Source organism: Colius striatus, chromosome 9 (assembly GCF_028858725.1).
Source record: "Colius striatus isolate bColStr4 chromosome 9, bColStr4.1.hap1, whole genome shotgun sequence".
Lineage (NCBI taxonomy): Eukaryota > Metazoa > Chordata > Aves > Coliiformes > Coliidae > Colius > Colius striatus.
In genome coordinates, this window is record NC_084767.1 from 13,777,925 (window position 1) to 13,798,345 (window position 20,421).

A 20,421-nucleotide genomic window follows, 5' to 3' on the forward strand; every position below is an offset into this window, starting at 1 on the left:
CAGCGGTGTCTGGGAGCGTTTGCTCCAGCTCCCTTGGCTGTCAGCACTCACATGCCTGAGCTAATGAAGTTGTTTGCTTTTGGTGTAGGTGAGCTACAGGGAAAGCTTTTCTCACAGACACCAAAAGGCTTAAACAGCCATAGACAAAGCGGCCCATCCAATAGCTCTGCTGCCAAGTGCAATTATCTAACACACTTTTTTAATGACATTCTGGGATTTGCCAGTGTTTGAGGTGTTCTCCAATGATGCGTGAAAGGCAGGGCATGCCAGCCCCAGCTCCTCCTGGGAATCAAGTGACACCGTTTGTTGTAGTAAAACAGTCTGCAAAGAGCCAGGTGTCTGACTGGGTCTTGCTGACACCTCCCATTTCTCCCTCCTTCCTGAGCCCATAGTCTTGCCAGGGAGCCAAGGGAGGAATCCTCAAGAAGCTGCTCTGACCTAACTGGTAGAGCTCTCCCTTCCATCTCCCAGCACTCCAGGCATGACTTAGACCTGAAATGTGAAGAAGCAATCATGCCTCCTCCAAGACACATGATGCTAGGGCAGAGGAGATGTAGGCTGTCCCCCCCAGAGACAGGCATGTGCAGAAATGGTCCAACGAACAACGGCCAGTTGTGCTTGTGTAATTTGCTGGTTTGAAGCAGTGCCTCAATCTGACTTGCACAGCCTTTCCTTGGTACTGCCTGCAGGGCTTGCCCTTGTCAGACAAAGCCTTAATTGGGCAAGTGAACAGTTTTTCCTGTTACTCTTTTAGAGCAGGGATAGCGGTGTATAAATACAATTAAGCAACAAGTGCTAAAAGGAGCAGACACTATCAGAGCGAGGCTTATCTGGCAGTAGTGTCTGCTTGGGTTTGCAGAATGAACCGTAGATTCCTCTGAATGTTATCCCAGTGTTTCCCTGCTGAGTGCTTTGCCTGTATGCTCGACTTCATCTTTGCCAGTTCCAAGTGTGCCAAGTGCTACTCAGTGCTCTCGCAGTTTCTATCCTGGAAGAGGACAAGATTTCATTTTTCCTGCTAGGGAAACAAAGCAGCACAGCAGTTGGCAGCCAAGCAGGTGATGCAGCGATTCAGGAGCCTTCAGCACCTCATTCAGAAACTCTCCTTTCCTAGTCTACAAAGGCTCTGTCACTGGGGTTGATGGTGTCTGTAACAACTCTGACAAAGCAGCATCTTTTTTCATCTCTTTGTTTTCCTGGTCTTCCTTTTTCCCTTTGGCACCATGTAAAGGAAGCCCTTGACTCTTTTCTCAGGGACAGGCATCCATGGGTCTCTCTTTTCCTCTGTCTCTGCTTCTTTCTGTCTCCTTCCCAGCAGGAAAGTGGTGGTTCAGATGGCTGGCAACTGCTTCATTTCTCCCACAAGGGAAGATGTGTAATTTAAAGACCAGCTTAGATTTTCCCAGATAGTAAGAGAAAAAAGCAAAATCCAGAGCATCCAGTAGCTGAGAAGTTGGGAGCTGAGATAAATCACAGAAAACTGCTTCTTCTGCCTCTCCCTGTCTCAGAAAAGCATAGTGATGTTTCCCGTGAAACAGAGAACTAAGAGGCCACCAGGAAGCAAGGCATGAGAAAGGAGCTGCCATGCCAGGGCTGAGCAGCAGTAGCATGAGGGACAGCCTTCTGCTGCTGAGCTGCTCAGGCCTGCGGTTCCCTGCGCCACACAGCCATCTGGATTGGGGCAACAGGCTCTGCTCACCCTGCAAGCACCGTCTGCCTCCCCAACTGCTCTAGTATTGAGCTGCTTCACAGGCTCACAGGCTCCCAACTGTGGCAATGAAGACTATCACTGGTATGCCCACAGTGTGACCTTGAATTGGAAGCCAGTAAGAGTGTTGTTCAGCCCTGCAGGTCCCTGATCCATGCTAAGCCTATGATGCTGCATAGCTGGAGACTTTGTGCAAATAAGTTGATGCTCAGATGTGCCTGTTACAAGTCTAGCCAAGACATCATATGCATACCTGCACCCTTCCCCTTCTCCTCCTCATTTCCTCTGGCTCCTCTAACTGTTCCTTTTGTGCTCCTTTGTCATTGTTTGTGACTACCTCTTTGTCCAGCTTCTCCATGTCCTCCCTGTCTCCTGTGTTAATCTGTCACCTTTTGTATTGAGTTTACAGATTTAGGGGAAACCTCACCTCTGGCACTGTACCCAGTCTAGCTGTGGCCAAAGAGATGCAGCTAGAGTGAGTGCTTACACATCCCCATTCAAGGTATATTGCTTGGCATGCCACATATCTGTGGCTGGGTGTAAGCTCCTTGTGTGGTTTGTATATGGTGTCTGGAAGGGAGATCCCCAGGCAGGTCCTAGAATCCCTTCCCCTGCAGAGTCTGCCAGCAGCTGCAGCTTGCTCCAGACAGATATCTAAATGTAACTGCTCCCCATTTCCTTTTTTCATCTCTCCCTTACCCCAGGTGGTGATGATGACATGGATTTTGACATAGAAAAGAGTACAGGCAGCATGGTCATTGCAAGAGCCCTCGATGCAAGGAGGAAGTCAAGCTATAACCTGACAGTAGAAGTCACTGATGGGTCCTCTACCATCAAAACTCAGGTAACACGTTTTTGCTTTAGTAGAAACCCCATCTACGAGTGATCATACGCCAAAGGGAATCTTTCTTCTGACTGCTGAGCTCTGGATCAGGTGCCAGGCACATGAAACTCCTTAAACTGTGGTCTCACATTACAGTGACCCAAGTCTTTCCTAAGTACCAAGCTAAGAATTTTTTAATGTTGTTGGAATCACAGATGGTCTAGGAAAGCCTGTGCCTTTCCTGATGATCATAGCCAGGACACAAGGACACATCTACACCACCAGCCAAGCTGGAGTGGCAGTTCACACTCTCAGACTTCAAATTGTTCTCAGTTGCTCAGGCTGAACTACAGTGAATATGCAGTTGGATCAGGCTTGGGCCAATGGTACCAAGTCAAAGGATGTTCCTGGGACTTGTCAGCCTATGTAAAGCCAGCACAGATGCATCTGTAAAAGGTGAGGTCAGGCCCTGCCCTGTGCTGCTCCAACTGCATGGAGCATTAGTAAAATATCAGCACTGAGGTCCAGGGGGTGATTGGGGCAGCTGCAGGGGTGCTGTGTCCTCTGGCTGGCCACATGAAAGGAGGCACCAGTGAAAGGAAGCACTTTGGTCTCAGACATGTCTCTGAGCTCCAGTTAAAGTGGTTGCGGAGATTTATCAGTCTCTACTTACCTTCAGGAGGGGTATTCAGGGCTTGATCTTTCACCAATCATTTTCTTCACACATAAGAAACAGTCAAAAATCCAGTCCTTAATGTACAGGAAGATCTAGAACATGAGTCACCTGTCAGTGACGCTTATCGTGGGAAATGCACTGTGGAGGTTTGCGGGGGATGATGAGTGAGGAACACTGCCATTCCTGTGAAAGGCAAAGTCAACTATCTTCAAGTATTGTTCCAAATAAACAAACAAAGCCCCACCTTGCCTGCTGTGCATTCCCTGACACCTTGCATCTCATCCCCATGTTTGTTTTGGCACTCAAGGCCACTAGCAGATGTCAAAAAACCTGCTTGTGAAAAACACCCATGGCATGTTCAGGTTTGCTAAAGGAAGCAAATTATTACATTTGGTTGGGACTTCCTAAGATGCAATGAACACATCAGTAGCAGGATGAGGACATTCAGGGTAGGACACCAAACAGAAGAAACCAGGTGACTGCAGGCAGGGTTCAGGCAGGCCATTCAAAGGGGTTTGCTGTGAAATGCAGAGGAAAAGCTTTGGCTAAACAGTGTAGACCACAAGCTTTGCTTCTTCATATCTTCTCCTCACACGTGCTGCTCTTGAGATAGGCCAGCCTCTCCCTTCCTTTACCAGACATGCCCCCTCTGTAATTAATGACGGTTGATGGGGAGGCACCAGCCAGCAAAGCTGGCACCACAACTGAGCGACTGCTGCTTCTCATGGCAGGCCATGACAGTTTCCCATGTGCCAAGTGCAGGCACGTTCACTCTGAATGGCTTGCCAGATTGGAGAGATGAAAAAAAAAGTGAGAGGAAGCAAACTAAAAATCACTAAAGGAAAACACAGCAGGAGTTCTTTGGAGAGAAGGACAAAAGGGGTCCCACTCACCATGGATGGCAAAGCCCCAAGAGTTGGACAGCTGTAACCACTTGTAAGGCTCAGAGCACAGCCACAGACAAGAGGAGTTGGAAGCTGAGATTTGACACGGCTGCATAAGTCAGGTTGTTCCAGCCTCTTTGCTACCCTTGCTGTGCTGTCTCCCCCACAGGCATTTATCCATGTGATTGACATCAACCAGCACCGTCCAGAGTTCCTGGAGAGCCATTACGAGGTGTGGATTCCTGAAGATACTCCCTCAGGAAGAGAAATCCTTCAAGTCAGTGCAACAGATAAGGACAAAGGCAAGGGGCTCATCTACACTATCCATAGCAGCGTGGATCCCAAAAGCACAAGACTTTTCCAGTTGGATCCAAGCAGCGGGGCTCTCACAACAGCAGAAGGCTTCAGCTCCCAGCCCATGCCTCAGCACATCCTCACAGTGATGGTGAGCCCTAGCCCAACCCTGATGAGTCCTTCAGCTTGGCCAGGATAGATGGGTCACTGAAGAAGTTAAAACTGCTTCTAGACTTTGAGGAAGGATTTGTCTAGAACAACAGAGAAGGGGAAAGCAGGGGCTTAGCCTTTACTATGTAACCTAGATAAATATAGGAAAGATCCTCTTTCCTCTGACTGTGCTGAGTCCATCAGCTGCTAATTTCATTGGAGGGCCACTGCAGAAAATTAGAGGTTCTTTCCTACCCAAGGGATTGGTACCACTGAAAAATTTCAGCCTCCTTATGAGTCCTCATGATCTACCTGGAAGCTTGGTGCAGGCAAGGCTCTCTGCTCCCCAAGTGTGACTATACCTCCTCTTCCTCTGTCATTCAGGTACGAGACCAGGAGGTTCCCATCAAGAGGAACTTTGTTCGAGTCATTATCCACGTGGAGAACTGCAACCTTCACCCTCCACAGTTCAACAGCATCCATTACGAAGCAGAAGTGCTGGACTCAGCAGTGGTGGGCACGGAGGTTATACAAGTCAGAGCCCTTGATCAGGACCAAGGAGCCAATGCTGAAATCCACTACTCCCTTCAGGCAGGTGAGAGCCATGCAGCAAGTCAGTTTAGGCTATGAAGAGGCTTGCATTCCCATGCTCTAGCTGATGGCCTGACAGCTTGCCAGCATTTTTCTAGCTGTTTCAAAAAAAGGGGAAATGACTGTACAGTTTAAAAATGTGATTTTCTTCCTATCAAGAGAAAATCTAGACCAAGCAAGTAATTTCCATATTATGGAATGTTAGCATCCTTAAGAAGACAGATTTTGAGTCACTGGTCTAAGAAAAAAAATGTGACTAGATGAGTTAGAACAACTTAAAATCTGCTCATTTCATCCATAGGAACTGAGGGAGGGATCCCAGTTCAGTTGTTAGGCAAAAGTACTCCAGTTCCCACAACAACCGTCATCACTTCCACCATTTCTACCAAGAAACACATCCTTGAGAAACAGTGAGCACCCTCTCAGCACTGGTTGATGGTGGGTTTGGGTCATACAAGCTCAGTGGGCAGGTATTCTATCATTCATTCTAAAGGTTAAAACTTAAATATTTGTGGCTGTGCCACAGTGTGTATTTGGCAGGTAAATTATTTGCAGAAGACAAGCCATCCTTTGCTCCATCTCTCTCACTGCAATTTAGATCAAGGACTGAGGAATTTAATTGCTCCTAAAGTATTGGTAATTATAAGCATGACAGGGCTTGAAGCAACTAGTACAGTCTCTGTTACCAATGTTCTGCACACAAGGCAAAAGCTTCAAACACATGCTCTGCCACTGCTAAATACACTCAAATTAGAAGGGTATTTATCTTTGATTTACATTTTGATTGATATAAAACTGAGCTCGTAGATATCAATGAGTTCATTGTTCTTCAAATGAAAATTATTTAGAAATCAAGGAAGACTGTGAAAGAAAAAGATGTTAATTAGGTCTGAAACCAGGAGCATCTATGGTTCAGAAAGCCATAACCGATAGGGTGTCTGCATTCTCCACTTTGTAATTTCTCTTCTTGCAGGTAATGGGGAAGGTTTCTTCAGCATCAACCCATATTCTGGAATTATTACAGTTGCCCAGAAACTGGACCCATCCAGGCAGGAGAGATTTACTCTTATTGTAAAGGCAGAAGATCGGGGGTTCTCCCAGCTTAAAGATTCTGCTACAGTGCATGTCCACCTTAGACCCTCTGATCAAACCCCTCCAAAATTTCCAGAGGCTGAATACATCACAGAAGTCAGTGAATCCACTGCTGTCGGCTCTCCTCTGATCCAGGTTTCAGCCACAAGCTTGTCACCGGTCAGCTATGAAATAAAAGATGGAAATGGAGATGGAGTGTTCTCCATGAACTATCAGTCAGGCCTTATTTCCACTCAGAAGAGCTTAGATTTTGAGCGGGTGTCATTTTACCAGTTGAAAGTCCGTGGCACCAACATGGCTGGAGCATTTATGGACACAATGGTACTTATCTATGTCATAGATGAGAATGACAATGTGCCCATCTTTGTTAAGCCTTCCTTCATCGGCTGGATCATGGAGAATGCTCCTTCACAAAGCATGGTTCTGGATGAAAGCAATGCTCCTCTTGTGACCCACGCAACAGATGCTGATCAAGACTCTAACGCTCTGCTGGTCTATGAGATTTTAGAATCAGAGGCACTGAAATATTTCACAGTAGATCCCAGCACAGGGACACTGACCAGTCGTGCTGATATAGACTATGAGCTCACCCCAGTTTTTCACTTCAGTGTACACGTACATGACAGTGGAAGTCCCAGCTTATTTGCATCCAAGCCAGCTAAGGTCACAATCTATGTTAAAGATGTGAACGATTCACCTCCAGTCTTTTCCAAAGACACTTACGAGATTTCTGTCTTGCTACCTGCCCACCCAGGAATGGAGCTTTTGTCAGTGCAGGCAAAAGACGCGGATTCAGAGGTGACCTACAGCATCATGGAAGGGAACCTCGATAATGCTTTCCATATTTATCCACTCACAGGCCTCATCTCCATTCTTAATGCTACTGGCCTGGGAAGGTATCGTTCACTCACGGTCAGAGCTGGTGATGGCTTATATAAGAGCACTGCTCTGGTTAAGCTAAATTTTACCCAAGCACCAGGTACTGACTTAAAATTTGATCCAGATGTATATATAGCAACTGTGATGGAGAACACTACAGATGAGAAGACTCTCACCGTTCTTGGGGTCAAGGGATATCAGCTAAATGAACCACTTTTCTATTCACTTTTGAACGGAAGGGAAAGGTTTAAAATGATCCAGGCATCTGGAGTGCTCCAGACCAAGGGGGTGAAATTTGACCGGGAAACACAAGACGTGCACGAGGTAGCTGTGGAAGTGAAGGACGGTAGGAAACCACCAAGAGTATCCCAAGCCACAGTCAAGGTTTATGTAGAAGATGTCAATGACAATCCACCGCAGTTTGAGAATGTGCCATATTACACTTCAGTCCAGGATGGCACAGAGCCAGGTGACGTACTTTTTCAGGTGTCAGCAACAGACAAAGACATAGGGGATAACGGAGCCATTACCTACTCATTTGCAGAGGACTACAAATACTTCAGAATTGACCCCTACCTGGGAGACATCTCACTTAAGAAGCCTCTTGATTATCAAGCTTTAAACAAATACAACCTCCGAGTCATTGCTAAGGACAAAGGTGAGCCTTCCCTCCGTGCTGAAGAGGAGGTTGTGATCAGTGTGAGGAACAAATCCAACCCTCTGTTTCAAAGTTTGTACTACCGAGTGAAGGTGCCAGAAAACATCCCCCTGTACACATCTATCCTACACATACAGGCTCGCAGCCCTGAAGGCTTACGCCTCATCTACAACATTGTGGAAGAAGACTCCCTAAAACTCTTCAGCACTGACTTCAAAACTGGTGTCCTCACTGTTACAGGTCAATTGGACTATGAGCTAGAGACAAAGCACATGTTCACCGTTAGAGCCACGGACACGGCACTAGGTTCCTTTTCAGAAGCCAGAGTAGAGGTGGAGGTAGAGGACGTCAATGACAACCCCCCCATCTTTTCTCAGATCATTTACACGGCGTCTGTCTCGGAGAGTTTGCCGGCACAGACCCCCGTTGTCCAGCTCTTTGCTTCTGATAAAGATTCAGGCAGAAACAAAGTGGTCTCCTATCAGATCTTGGATGATGGTTCAAATGCTACCAAGTTCTTCAATATTGATGCCAGCACAGGGCAAATAACAACGGCTCAAGCACTCGATTATGAAAAAACTCAACAGTTCCGCATGAAAGTGAGAGCTGTGGACCATGGGGTGCCTCCACTTAGCAGCGACGCCCTGGTGATCGTAGACGTGACAGACATCAATGACAACCCTCCTGAGTTCAGTCAGCTTCAGTATGAAGCCAAAGTAAGCGAAATGGCTACCTGTGGGCACATCGTGATAAAAGTCCAGGCCCTAGACCCTGACAGCGGAGACACCACCCGACTGGAATATGTGATACTCTCGGGCAATGACAATAGACATTTCACTATCAACAGCACTTCTGGAATAATATCCATGTTCAACCGCTGCAAAAAGGACTTGGACTCATCTTACAATCTCAGAGTTTCTGCTTCAGATGGAGTTTTCAAGAGCACTGTGCCAGTGTATATCAACACCACAAATGCCAACAAATACAGCCCCTCTTTCCAGCAGAATGTGTATGAGGCAGAGCTGGCAGAAAATGCTGAGATAGGTACCAAAGTGATTGAGCTTCTGGCTATCGACCCAGATGGTGGCCCATATGGCACCATAGACTATACCATAATAAATAAACTCGCCCATGAGAAGTTCTCCATAGACAATAAAGGCCATATCACCACACTGCAAAAACTGGACAGGGAAAATTCGACAGAGAGAGTCATTGCCATTAAAGTCATGGCCAAAGACGGGGGTGGGAAGGTGGCATTCTGCACTGTAAAGATAATCCTTACAGATGAGAATGACAACCCACCACAGTTTAAAGCGTCTGAATACACACTGTCCATCCAGTCCAATGTAAGCAAAGGCTCCCCCGTCATCCAGGTACTGGCTTACGATGCTGATGAAGGTGCAAATGCAGATGTCATTTACTCCGTTGATTCTGTGGAAGATGTGGCAGAAGACCTTGTGGAGATCAATGCTGCCACTGGAGTTGTTAAGGTCAAGGAGAGCCTCATTGGTTTAGAAAACAGAGCCTTTAACTTCAAGGTGAAAGCTGAAGATGGCAGACCTCCTCACTGGAACTCCCTCGTCCCAGTGAATCTTCAGATTGTCCCCAGGGAGGTGACATTGCCAAGGTTTTCTGAGCCCCTTTATACCTTCTCTGCATCTGAGGATCTTCCAGAGGGATCAGAAATAGGGTCAGTCAAAGCTTTTGCAGAGGATCCCATCATATACAGCCTGGTGAAGGGAACCACTGCAGAAAGTAACAAGGATGAGGTGTTCACACTGGATGAACAAACAGGGGCTTTGAAAATCAAAAAGGCCATGGATCATGAGACCACCAAATGGTACCAGATTGATGTCATGGCACACTGCTCGCATCAGGAAACTGAGTTAGTCTCTCTGGTCTCTGTGAACATCCAAGTCCAGGATGTCAATGACAACAGACCTGTTTTTGAGGCAGATCCCTACAAAGCTTTTGTCATGGAGAACATGCCATCAGGAACCACGGTCATTCAAGTGACAGCTAACGACCAGGACATGGGAAGTGATGGACAGGTGACTTACAGTCTGGAATCAGAATCTGGCAACCTCTGGGGACTTTTCACCATCGATGGTGAGAGCGGGTGGATCACCACACTGAAAGAGCTGGACTGCGAAGATCAGGAGATCTATCGGTTTTATGTGGTGGCCACTGACCACGGCAGGAAAGTCCAGCTCTCCTCTCAAACCCTGGTGGAAGTCATTGTCTCTGATGAAAATGATAACGCTCCACAGTTCACCTCAGATTTCTATAAAGGATCGGTAATTGAGAACGCAGAGCCAGGGCAGGTTGTTGTCACACTGAGTACCGTCGATGCAGACATCTCTGAGCAGAACCGGCGCGTCACGTGCTACATAACTGGTGAGTTTTTCCTGACCTTAAATCTTCAGTGAGCAGAGTAGCATCTCAAAGTGAGGACTTAGTATCTTGTCTTACAGAATATTAACACAGAAATAGTGTTGTACTGACAGTCCTATCAGAAGCAGGAGATGAAGACGGAGCTCTGTCATAAGCTGGATTCTTCAGTTAAATGAGTCCCAGAAATTCAAAACTCTTTAGAAACTAATTGCAGTGGGTAGAATTATTACTAAGCAGTGCAGTCAGTTTACACTTCACACATATGTGTGACCTGTCTGTGTGTTTTTTAATAGCTCTATATATATGCATATAAATTGTGTGTAACTTTCTGGTATTAAATGTGTTTCCTATGAAGCCACTTCCACTCTGAACTGACAAAGAAGTAGCTCTCACTCACAAGGCTGCAGGTAATCACTCTGCAGACTGATGGATACTTGAAACGGTCTTATCAATCTTAGTGAGAGCTTTGGCTAACAAGAAATGCTAAAGATGACTCTTGCATCCCTGAAAATTCATTGGTGCCAACTAAAATTAACCACTACCGTAAAATAACAAAAAAGTTATACGGGAATGTTTATTGTGCATCTGCACAAGTAGAAGCTTGATTTTACGGTACTTTTTGACCCCAAAGGGTCTTTTTCAGACCTGGAACAGATACTTCAAATTAAAATGTTTGTTCAAACTCAAATGAGGACCCTTCAGGGTCAAAACATTTAGCCAGATCATGCTGCAGCCTGTTATCTGTTATTGTAACCATCCAAAACAGGGGAGGAATGCTAGTACTTTCAACTGGTTTATGGCATGCCCAGATATTTGCAAGCCTTTAGGAGGAAAGACTCAATTCATTTATGTATTCACATCTCTGCCATCTTAAAGGTAGTAGTAACTTCAAACTACTTTAAACCTGAGAGAATGCACATGTATGTTAGTGGTGAATACTACACGCTCTCTCTGCTATGTATTGACAAGCACAGGGCAAACTCTACCCATAAACATACAAATACAACTGCTGTATAGCACTGAAGCAAAAGAAAGCAGGAGGTGAACACAGAGCCTGGCTTCCCGTTGTTCACATGCACATTGGTTTCAAACATGCAGAAAGTACATCTGGGCATGGGCTGGAGTCTCCCAGTGTCAGAAGTCAGGCTAACAGAGGTCTCATTTTGCCTCGAAATTCCAAACCTCATCACTGCAGCACAAATGAAAGCAGAAAGAGAGTGAATTTAATTTACCTGGCTGTGCAAGGCCCTTCAGAGCCTAACACAAACAAGCCCTGCAGCTAGCACTCTTCATTGCCTCCCATTACCTAATGTGCTCCCTCCTTCTGCCCAATGGCATGGGTTCAGCAGAGGACACCAGCTCCTTGCCAGAAGAGAAGGATTCTCCAGGGGCAGCATCCACTCCATTTAAAATCTGCTCTGTGTAAGATTAGCGGGAATGTCATGAATCTTACGGACTAGAGAATTTACCTAGTTTGGATTCACCCATCTCTCATCATTTGTCTCTTACAGACCCAAACAGTAGCCCCTGAAAGCGCACTAGACATTAAATACATCTATAGGTTAAAAGTACAACTGTACATGGTATTGTAGCAATCAGATCCAACCAATGTCTGCAGGGTATCTGCAACTCTCAGATCCCTTTAGAAACATGCACCAAGGGAGACTGACACGCTTTAGGAAGGTGAGACAATATGGTTTTGAGGCAATGAATACTCAAATCTGTAAAACACTACCAAGATATTTTTGCAGTCTGGGGTTGTTTCCTCCTTCCAGTGCAATATGCACACAGTGAAGAACAAAAGCAGGCAGGACATTTCTCAGCTGTGCAGTGAGGTAGACCAAATGCTCCTGATACAACACCAGTGCCCTCTCTGCCTCACCACTGCAAGACCTTCAGCTCTCCTAAGGGACTGTCAGTGGGCACACCTCTATCCACTTTCCTTATCACTTCTGATTTTCAGCACTCAGTAAATGCCTTTTTTTCCTTTCCTTTCCTCCTGCATGCTTCTAGAAGGAGATGCGTTGGGACAGTTCACAGTTAACCAAATCGAAGGCGAATGGACAATTTCTTCCAAGAAGCCTCTGGACAGAGAAGACACAGAGAAGTACCTCCTCAAGGTTATGGCCTCTGATGGGAAATTTCAGGCTACCACTGAAGTGGAAATTTTTGTCCTGGATATCAATGACAACAGCCCGGAGTGTGGTGAGGTAAGACGTCTGTCCTGGGACAGAGGGTGTGTGAGGGGAAGGAGAGAACACAATGGCAAGGAAGAAAGGACAGAAAGATCGTGTAAAGAGGCTTCGGCTTGTCATAATTCTTCTCACACAATCCTGTTGCTTTGATTATGCTTAGCAATTTTAATTAAGCTGCATGTCAAGCAAGAACATTAAATTTAGCCTCCGAGCATGTTTGCCAGCAGTAAGTGAGCACCTAAGCATTATGAAGGATAATTTTTGGAGATAAACAATGCCAGGAAGCCTCCTGGGTAGGGGCATGTAAATTACCGAGTTTTACATCCTGCTAAGTTGAGAGATTCCCATCAGGAGGTTTGTTGCTCTGATCGCTGGTATGGATGTTACCCACGGTGAGAAAGAACAGAAGTGGTTGCTTCCCAAAGGAGATGCAAAGGCTTATGTGAAACAAGTTCATTGGTCTCAGTCCACAGCCCAGCAGCTGGCAACGTGAGGCACATTTTGTTGCCCTATAAACCACTGGGCTTATACTTCTCTATGAAGTTTCTGATAGTCTGCTCCTCCACATACGGGATGAAGGTATTTTGGAGACAGCTCAGATAACAAAGACACTTTCTGTCCTTTCCAGATGTTCTACACTGGGAGAGTCTCTGAAGATGCCCTGCCAGGTCTTTTCATTTTGAAAATATCAGCAACTGACCCCGACATCGGCAGCAATGCGCAGATAACGTACAGCCTCCACGGCCCTGGCGCAGAGGAGTTCCGGCTGGGCCCACACACAGGTGAGAGATGGGCAATGGGATGCTTTGATCCTCTTCCTCACCCACCCCTGAGAAATACCAGTTCCTAGCGTGGCTCAGCATTTACCTCCTCTTGAGCAAACAAAGGGTCTGTTCAGTCCAGCTCTTTCAAGCTAGGAGAGAATGGCAATCAGGCAGGTTTGTTGCTATATGGTATAGAGTGAGCTCTGCATCCTCCTGCTAGCTTTCTTTACAAATGTTGGCATTAGAATTGTTAAAATGAAGGGCAGACACAGACAGGTCTCAAGGTGGGGAGATCAGCAGGTGTTTGGCTTGAGCCAAAGACCCAAGTTCTAAACTCTAAAAACCATCTTATTGTCTCTTGGGCAATACATTTGCCCAATGATGATCATTCTAGAGATCACCTGAGGTTCATTACAATCAAAGTCAGGGTTGGAAGTGACCCCTGGAGATCATCTAGTCCGACCCCCTGCTAAAGCAGGTTCACCTTTATCAGGTCACACAGAAATGTGCCCGGGTGGGTTTGGAAACCTCCAGAGAAGCAGGCTCTACACCCTTTCTGGGCAGCCTGTGCCAGGGCTCTCTCACTCTCACAGCAGTGAAGATTTTCCTTGTGTTTAACTGGAACTTTTTGTGTTCTAACCTATGCCCGTTAACCCTTGTCCTATCACTGCAGACAACAGAAAAATGTATCACCCTGTCCTCCTGACATCCACCCTTTAGGTTAGTGTTAATGGAGTCTCCCCTCAGTCTTGTCTTTTCTAGACTAAACAGTCCTAAGTCTCGCAGCCTTTCCCCATAAGAAAGATGTCCCAGATGCAGAAAGCTTAACACAGCGGGGTTTATAGGGATGTTTAGAAGTACAATTTATTTATGAGCACTTTTATCCCATGATGGCAGCCCTTGTGTGGAGCTCAGCCTGACTTGCAGGACTCCCTATGCCAAGCCCTCCTTCCAGGGCCCTGGCTGGCAGTAATCCAAGAATAGCCCTGAGCAATGTGGTGTGGACACATTACTGCCATTAGCTGGATTACAAACCATTCACACTGGCTCTGCTGTCTCCCACGGTTCATCCAGGAAGGCAGAGTGCTTGGCCCTCTCTGAGCTAGGCTGCGGATGCAGCTGACAATACCACCTCTTGTTCTTTCCAACAGGGGAACTGACCACGTCTGCACCTCTCGACCGTGAACAGAAACCCGTGTACCACCTGGTTGCCAAAGCAACAGATGGTGGAGGCCGTTCCTGCCAGGCAGATGTAACACTGATTGTAGAGGACACCAATGACAACGCACCCCGGTTCTTCCCCAGTCACTGCGCTGTGGCTGTTTTTGACAACACCACAACAAAGACACCCATTGCTGTGGTTGCTGCCAGGGACCTTGATGAAGGTGAGTCAGAATGGGTTTTACTTTTTAGTAGAGTTCATCTTTCATCCTGAACAGAAACCTTTGAAACCTAGGGAAGGGCTCCAGCAATGGGCATAGGTGATTGAATCTTGGCAAAGATGTACCTGGATCTCATCACTGACATGTTCTTAACTAGCAGGCTGGCATCAGCATTCTTGTGGCCCTGCAGGAAGTTCAGTATCTGTGGAAACATGCAAAGACAGACCTTGAGGACACACTCAGTAGCTGTAACCATGATGAGCACTGCAGACTGTGACGCACAGTTTGTCTGAGGTCTAAACTGGACAGAAATTTTACCAAAGATGGAGATTGAGAATGATAGGAGCTTTAGACATCCATGGGGTAGATGACATGGATGGAGGGGCCCCTCTGAAGAGACAAAGCTTCTCAGAAACATAGGTAAGGCTCCTAAGAAAAGAGCTTTCAACAAATCTCTCCAGCAGATGCTGAATTTACAACAACAGAAGCAAGGCCGTATTTATATGCTTTGGAAGCAGAGATGATGGGAAATTGTGTTTAAAAACAAGGGAATTAAAAAATGGGAAGCAGTAAATACAGACAAGTGACGCTCATGGATGATGGTGAGGGTGGCTAGATGCTTGAACCTCCAGGTGCATGGGGGAACACTTGACGTTTAGACAGCCCCCATTTTCCCTAGGAATTTAAGATCATTAACTGCACATACACCTAGTAGATTTAAAAAATAATAAACCCAGCAACACTCCTATCCATGAATAAATGCAGCCTGTCCCTTATCCTTCCAGGTCTCAATGCTGAGGTGGTCTATTCTCTGTCTGACTCTGCCAATGGACACTTTTCAATTGAGGAAGCTACGGGAGTGATCCGTCTGGAAAAGCCTCTAAAGGACTCTCAGCATTCAGCATTTGAGCTGACAGTGTGTGCTACTGACCGGGGCACCCCGCAGCCCCTCTCTGCTCTTGGCACTGTCACTGTCTCCGTTGTGGATCTAAACGAGTATCTGCCTGTTTTCCTGGCCCCTGAATACGTGGCCATGGTGAAAGAAGACGTGGCTGTGGGTACAGAGGTCCTCAACTTGTCAGCCTTGACAAGGGACAATGCAGAAAACACAGAGATAGAGTATGAGATTGTAAACGGCAACGACCATGGGAAGTTTCAGCTCAACTCCAACACAGGTAAGACGACCTCATGCCCAAGCAAGTCCAGGCTGACCTGACAATAAAGGTTGTTCTTGTATACATCTTCTCTGATTCTTCTCCATTGGTCCTGCACTTCTGCTCTGTCTTTAGCCAGCGCAGGGACAAGGAATACAATCTTTTCTCCTATCCTAAATTTTGCCAGCCAACTCACTTAAGGAGTGGTCCAAATCTTACTGAAATTAATGGAAAGATTCTTGTTATATGTCTGGGACCTGATACAGGTCCATGGGAATAAAGAATACAAGGAGAATAAGATGAGGATTGTTTTTCACTTCAAAATGCGGGAGGTTTTTTTCACTTTAAAAGTCTCTCCATCCTGATGCAAAAAGAAACCTGCAGGCCCAAGGTAACAGGTAGCACTCAATAAGTGTGGATAATACTAATCTGTTAACCATGAGCAGGTGCTGAGCCAGGTTTGCTAGCCATATAAAGCACTGCTTTGTTTGCACAGCCATCTGATAAGAGCTGTAATCAGAAGGTCAAAGTTAACTCCCTGAAACAAGCCCTTGGCTGCATCATCAATGGCCTTCTGGTCTTGGGTGTAACATCCTCATCCACATCATCCACTCAGTTTCTTTGTCCCCAACACTCTTGCTAATTTTTCCACACCAGTCTTTTTAGTTTGTGCATCTTAAGTCACGGAACAGTGGCATTTCCAGAAAATAATTGTGTGACAGTTTCAGTGCTGAACTCAAGAAAACACTGAAGTACATGGGCACATTCTGCTTTTCTCCCCCCACTTTCACTTTATGTCTTCAGTCTATGTTCCTCGATTGTTTTTTAGAAGCCTCCATCTTCCTTCTGTGTTGCATCCCAAGCCTCACTCAGAAATTAAAGCCTCTTGTCACACACCTTTCTCTCCTGTACAACCCAGAATCTCCCACTCTTTCATCCTGCCTATGACAAAGTTCAGTGATGCTCTACTACTGCCTTGGTCACGGCTTTTAATAGCGCTGTTGGGCCCTCATCCCACTTTGTCCTAGATCTCCTCCAATTAAGATTCCTGGAGGGAGGTTATGTCACCTCTTCAAACCTCTAACAGCAGAATGAGGCAGGTTATGACAGAATTGCTTCAATTATACTTTGGTTTGTGTCATGCCATGACCTTCAGTATCCTGCTTCCACCAGAAAAGCTCAAAGTTAGGTCAACAACACCTTTCCAGCTGACAGTTGGCAATGGTCTCAGTGTATCTCCAGTATACCAGGAAACCTAGGTGCCATTCATTCAAAGTACCTTCTGTCATTTTCCATCCCTCTGCCACTGCAGGTGCCTTATACATAAACGGGAGCTTGGACTTCGAAGCGAGTCATGAGTATTACTTATCCATCGAGGGCACAAGGAAGGGCTCAGCTTCTCTCAGCGACGTGACCATGGTGGTAATCAACATAACTGACATCAATGACCATGCACCAGAGTTCATCCAAGACCCTTACTTTGCTGATATCCGGGAGGACGTTGCAGTTGGAGAGATCATCCTCACGGTAGGATTACAAACCAGGCCAGCTGTCTTTACCTGTTCTTTTATGTGTGCTATGCATTATTTACCCTTCTTTTGCAATTTACTTTTCCTTAGACACGGACATCTCAGTGGGGTTGTGACATTCAACATTTGAAGTTTAAGCACGACTTCAAAAAAGGATGATTGGTAGAGTTCATGACATTCTGTAGACAGGGAGAACACTTTGCCTTGTAAGACATCTAAGGGGAGCTCAGGAGCTTTGAGGGCCTGTCCAGAGAGCTAAAATGCCTGCAAAAGGTCGATACCGTTGCAACCTGGGTAAGGCAGAGGCTTCCCTGGGCATGATAGCAGAGCCCTAGATATTTCCATATGGAGTTCTCTGCTCAGCTGGTGTTACCATTATAGGGGTGGGAAAGTCAGTAAAGGGTGAGGGAGAAAGCCATTGTTGTAGCTGTGGTGAGACTGATACTGAAAAAAATAATGAACGACACATAAACCACCTTCCTCTTCCTCTTCCTCCTCTTCATTTGAGGCAAGCTCAAATCAATACCCTTAAATGACAAGGAGGTCGTGCCCCCATTCCTCCATCACTAGGCCTTTATGGGCCAGAGGTCCTAGGTTTTTGTTTCTCCTAACAGGTGTCAGCTGACGACTTGGATGGAGCAATGAACAATCAAATCACATATTCCATTGTGGGAGGGAACCCGCTGGGACACTTTGCCATTCAACCCAAAAGCGGGCAAATCAGCGTTGCCAAGCATCTGGACAGGGAAGAGGTGAGTCCAAGAAAAAGGAGACAGGAAGGCTAGAACACACGTTCCCCAAAAGACTAAGGGAACACAGGATATTCAGCTGCCTCCCGTTTCTGAATGATCTACAGTAAGCAGAAGGCTAGACTTTCATTCATTTTTTAGCCTCATAGATACTGCTGTAGGAAGACTGGGCTTTAGGGAAAGCAATACAGCCTCCAGTGGTCACAACTTCAGGGTCTGATCTGCTCCACTAGAGCTTCAAGCTGACTGGGTGAGAGTCAGCCCCAAACTGGAAACCAACAGGGTCAGTTTCTGCTGCTCTGCATCACAGTATTATAGAAAAGAGGTACGGGGAGGGGAGGGGGGGGGGAGGGGAGGGGAGGGGAGAGAAAGGTCATCTGACAAATCTCTCATTCGTAAACCAGTAGCAGCTCAAAACACTACTGAGAGATGTTTGCCCAGCTCAGTCTCATCCATCTTTGGCAAGTTGTTTCCCTTCTCTGCAGCTATTGTGAGGCTGATTTTCTTTAGCAATGTGCATTAAGATTTATGGATGGAGAGCGTTAGCCAAGGGCAAAGCTACTGTTATGGTGCAATGCACAGTCTCAAGCATTTCAACAAGCTGCAGCAGGGTGAAACATCAGTGTGCAAAAGCCAACACTGCTCCATTTCTCCAAGTAATCATGCACTACAAATCCTCCAGATCCCCAGTTACTCCCTGACAGTTCGAGCCACGGACAACGGCCACCCCGCTCAGTTCAGTGACGTTGCTCTGCGTGTCCACGTGTCTGATGTCAATGATAACCCTCCTCGGTTCTTCCAGCTCAACTACAGTGTGGTGGTGCAGGTAAGCCAGGAGGTGGTTTGTTCTCCCAGACCATCTCAGGTACTGAGGTACTCATGCATGGGCTGCTGTTGGAGCAGAGGGGTGAGATGGTGATGAAGCATGCTGTTGCTTTGTGCGCATTGCAACAAAGAACTGGTAGCATCTACAAGGGCAGATATTCTGCCAACAGATGCCATTTTCTCTTTCCAATAGCTTCATGCACCTCCTATCGCTTCTCTACAGAGAGTGCAGGTTTTTCAGACTTCCCAAGTCTGACCTGCATCCCTTTTCTCCCTTGCAATCATCCATATCTACACTACAACATAAAAAGCAGACTCAAACACACAGTCAAGCATCATCATGTCTGCTGGACGCAGCCCAGTTGTCACTTGGACTCAAAATACCTATACATAGTCAGAAAGGATCACAGGTAAAACATGCTTTCATCTGCTCCTGTGCTAACCTGACTCAAGGGGAAAGCAAGAACATCAGCTCAGCTGCCTATGCTTAGCTGCCCTGGGAGGGAATCCCTTGCCACTGCTGTCAAGAGTCGCAGTCTGTGCATACTAGTGAGATACACATGCGGTGTGGGACTTGGTTCCCTTTTCCTGATCCAGCAGCTCCAGTGACACTGTGAGTTCCCCTGGGCCTTTTCTCTTTGCTTCCTCCTCTCCACTAGCATCTTTCCCTGTTTCAGGAGAATGCTCCCGTGGGTACCAGCGTCCTGGAGCTGATTATGAGCGACAGAGACTCCCCAGAAAATGGACCGCCGTATTCATTCCAGATCACACAGGGCAACGACGGGAAGGCTTTTGATGTCACCCAAAATGGTCTGCTAGTGACATCATCCGTGCTGGACAGACGAATGAAAGAACAGTACCTGTTACAAGTTCAGGTAGAGCCTGCCTTCCTGTCCTGGTATCTGAATTCCTCAGCCAGATTAAGTAGCAACAAAACAAGATTAGGATAGCATAGCTAGATGGAAACATCTCTCACTTTGGAGAAGTCCAATCCAGGCACAAACTGTGCAGCTTGGAGCCAGCTCCAGAGCACATCTCTGCACACAGTCTGTCCACAAGAAACTGAGAGCCTGCTTCTGCATTGATGAAATCAGATAACATGATCATGAGAAATACTCTGTCAGTTGTTTCCTTAGGCAGATGCTATTCCTAGGACCATTCCAGTGATTTCCAGCTTAAAGTGAGACACAGATCTGATCCTACAAACTTTCTCCAAGTATCCTTGGCATTCAAGAAGTGATTTAAATTCCTCTTCAAAGGAGATTTCTATTGTTGCAGAGTGAATTAATTGCTTTTCAATGTTATCAGTAAGGATAGTCCATTACAAACAGATTATAAAATGCAAATTACATACTTCTTCAGCAATGGTAGTTGCTCTGAAAGCTAGGTACTATTATATTGTAAACCTAGGTACTAATATATTGTAAACTTCAACCACTAACTGCCTAAGATTAGGCAGAAACTTATCCCATAATCTGATTATTCACATTTTTCTATTTTGAGGTTCCTTGAGCCATGTTAGACATATTGTCAGAGGTGTGATATGGGTTTAAATAGCCTGGAACCCCAAAGATTGGCAACATCTTTAAAGATGATTAATCCTCAGGAAATCAGAGCCACTCAGGTGTGCCTTAGCTGCACATGGAAATGGGCATGATCCCACGGCTAACAGAA

General features: G+C 46.2%; 1 protein-coding gene across 1 annotated transcript in view; it reads left to right on the forward strand.

Annotated features, from left to right (window-relative positions):
* The window catches only part of FAT2 (FAT atypical cadherin 2), a 45,488-nt gene that overhangs the window by 13,232 nt on the left and 11,835 nt on the right, over window positions 1–20,421 (forward strand). The window contains exons 6-17 of the mRNA XM_062002140.1: window positions 2,413–2,552; window positions 4,261–4,536; window positions 4,920–5,130; window positions 6,100–10,152; window positions 12,163–12,359; window positions 12,973–13,126; window positions 14,260–14,493; window positions 15,276–15,665; window positions 16,957–17,171; window positions 17,788–17,925; window positions 18,605–18,748; window positions 19,425–19,622. Coding sequence (XP_061858124.1) covers window positions 2,413–2,552; window positions 4,261–4,536; window positions 4,920–5,130; window positions 6,100–10,152; window positions 12,163–12,359; window positions 12,973–13,126; window positions 14,260–14,493; window positions 15,276–15,665; window positions 16,957–17,171; window positions 17,788–17,925; window positions 18,605–18,748; window positions 19,425–19,622 — 6,350 coding nt within the window. The remainder of the gene's footprint in view (window positions 1–2,412; window positions 2,553–4,260; window positions 4,537–4,919; window positions 5,131–6,099; window positions 10,153–12,162; window positions 12,360–12,972; window positions 13,127–14,259; window positions 14,494–15,275; window positions 15,666–16,956; window positions 17,172–17,787; window positions 17,926–18,604; window positions 18,749–19,424; window positions 19,623–20,421) is intronic.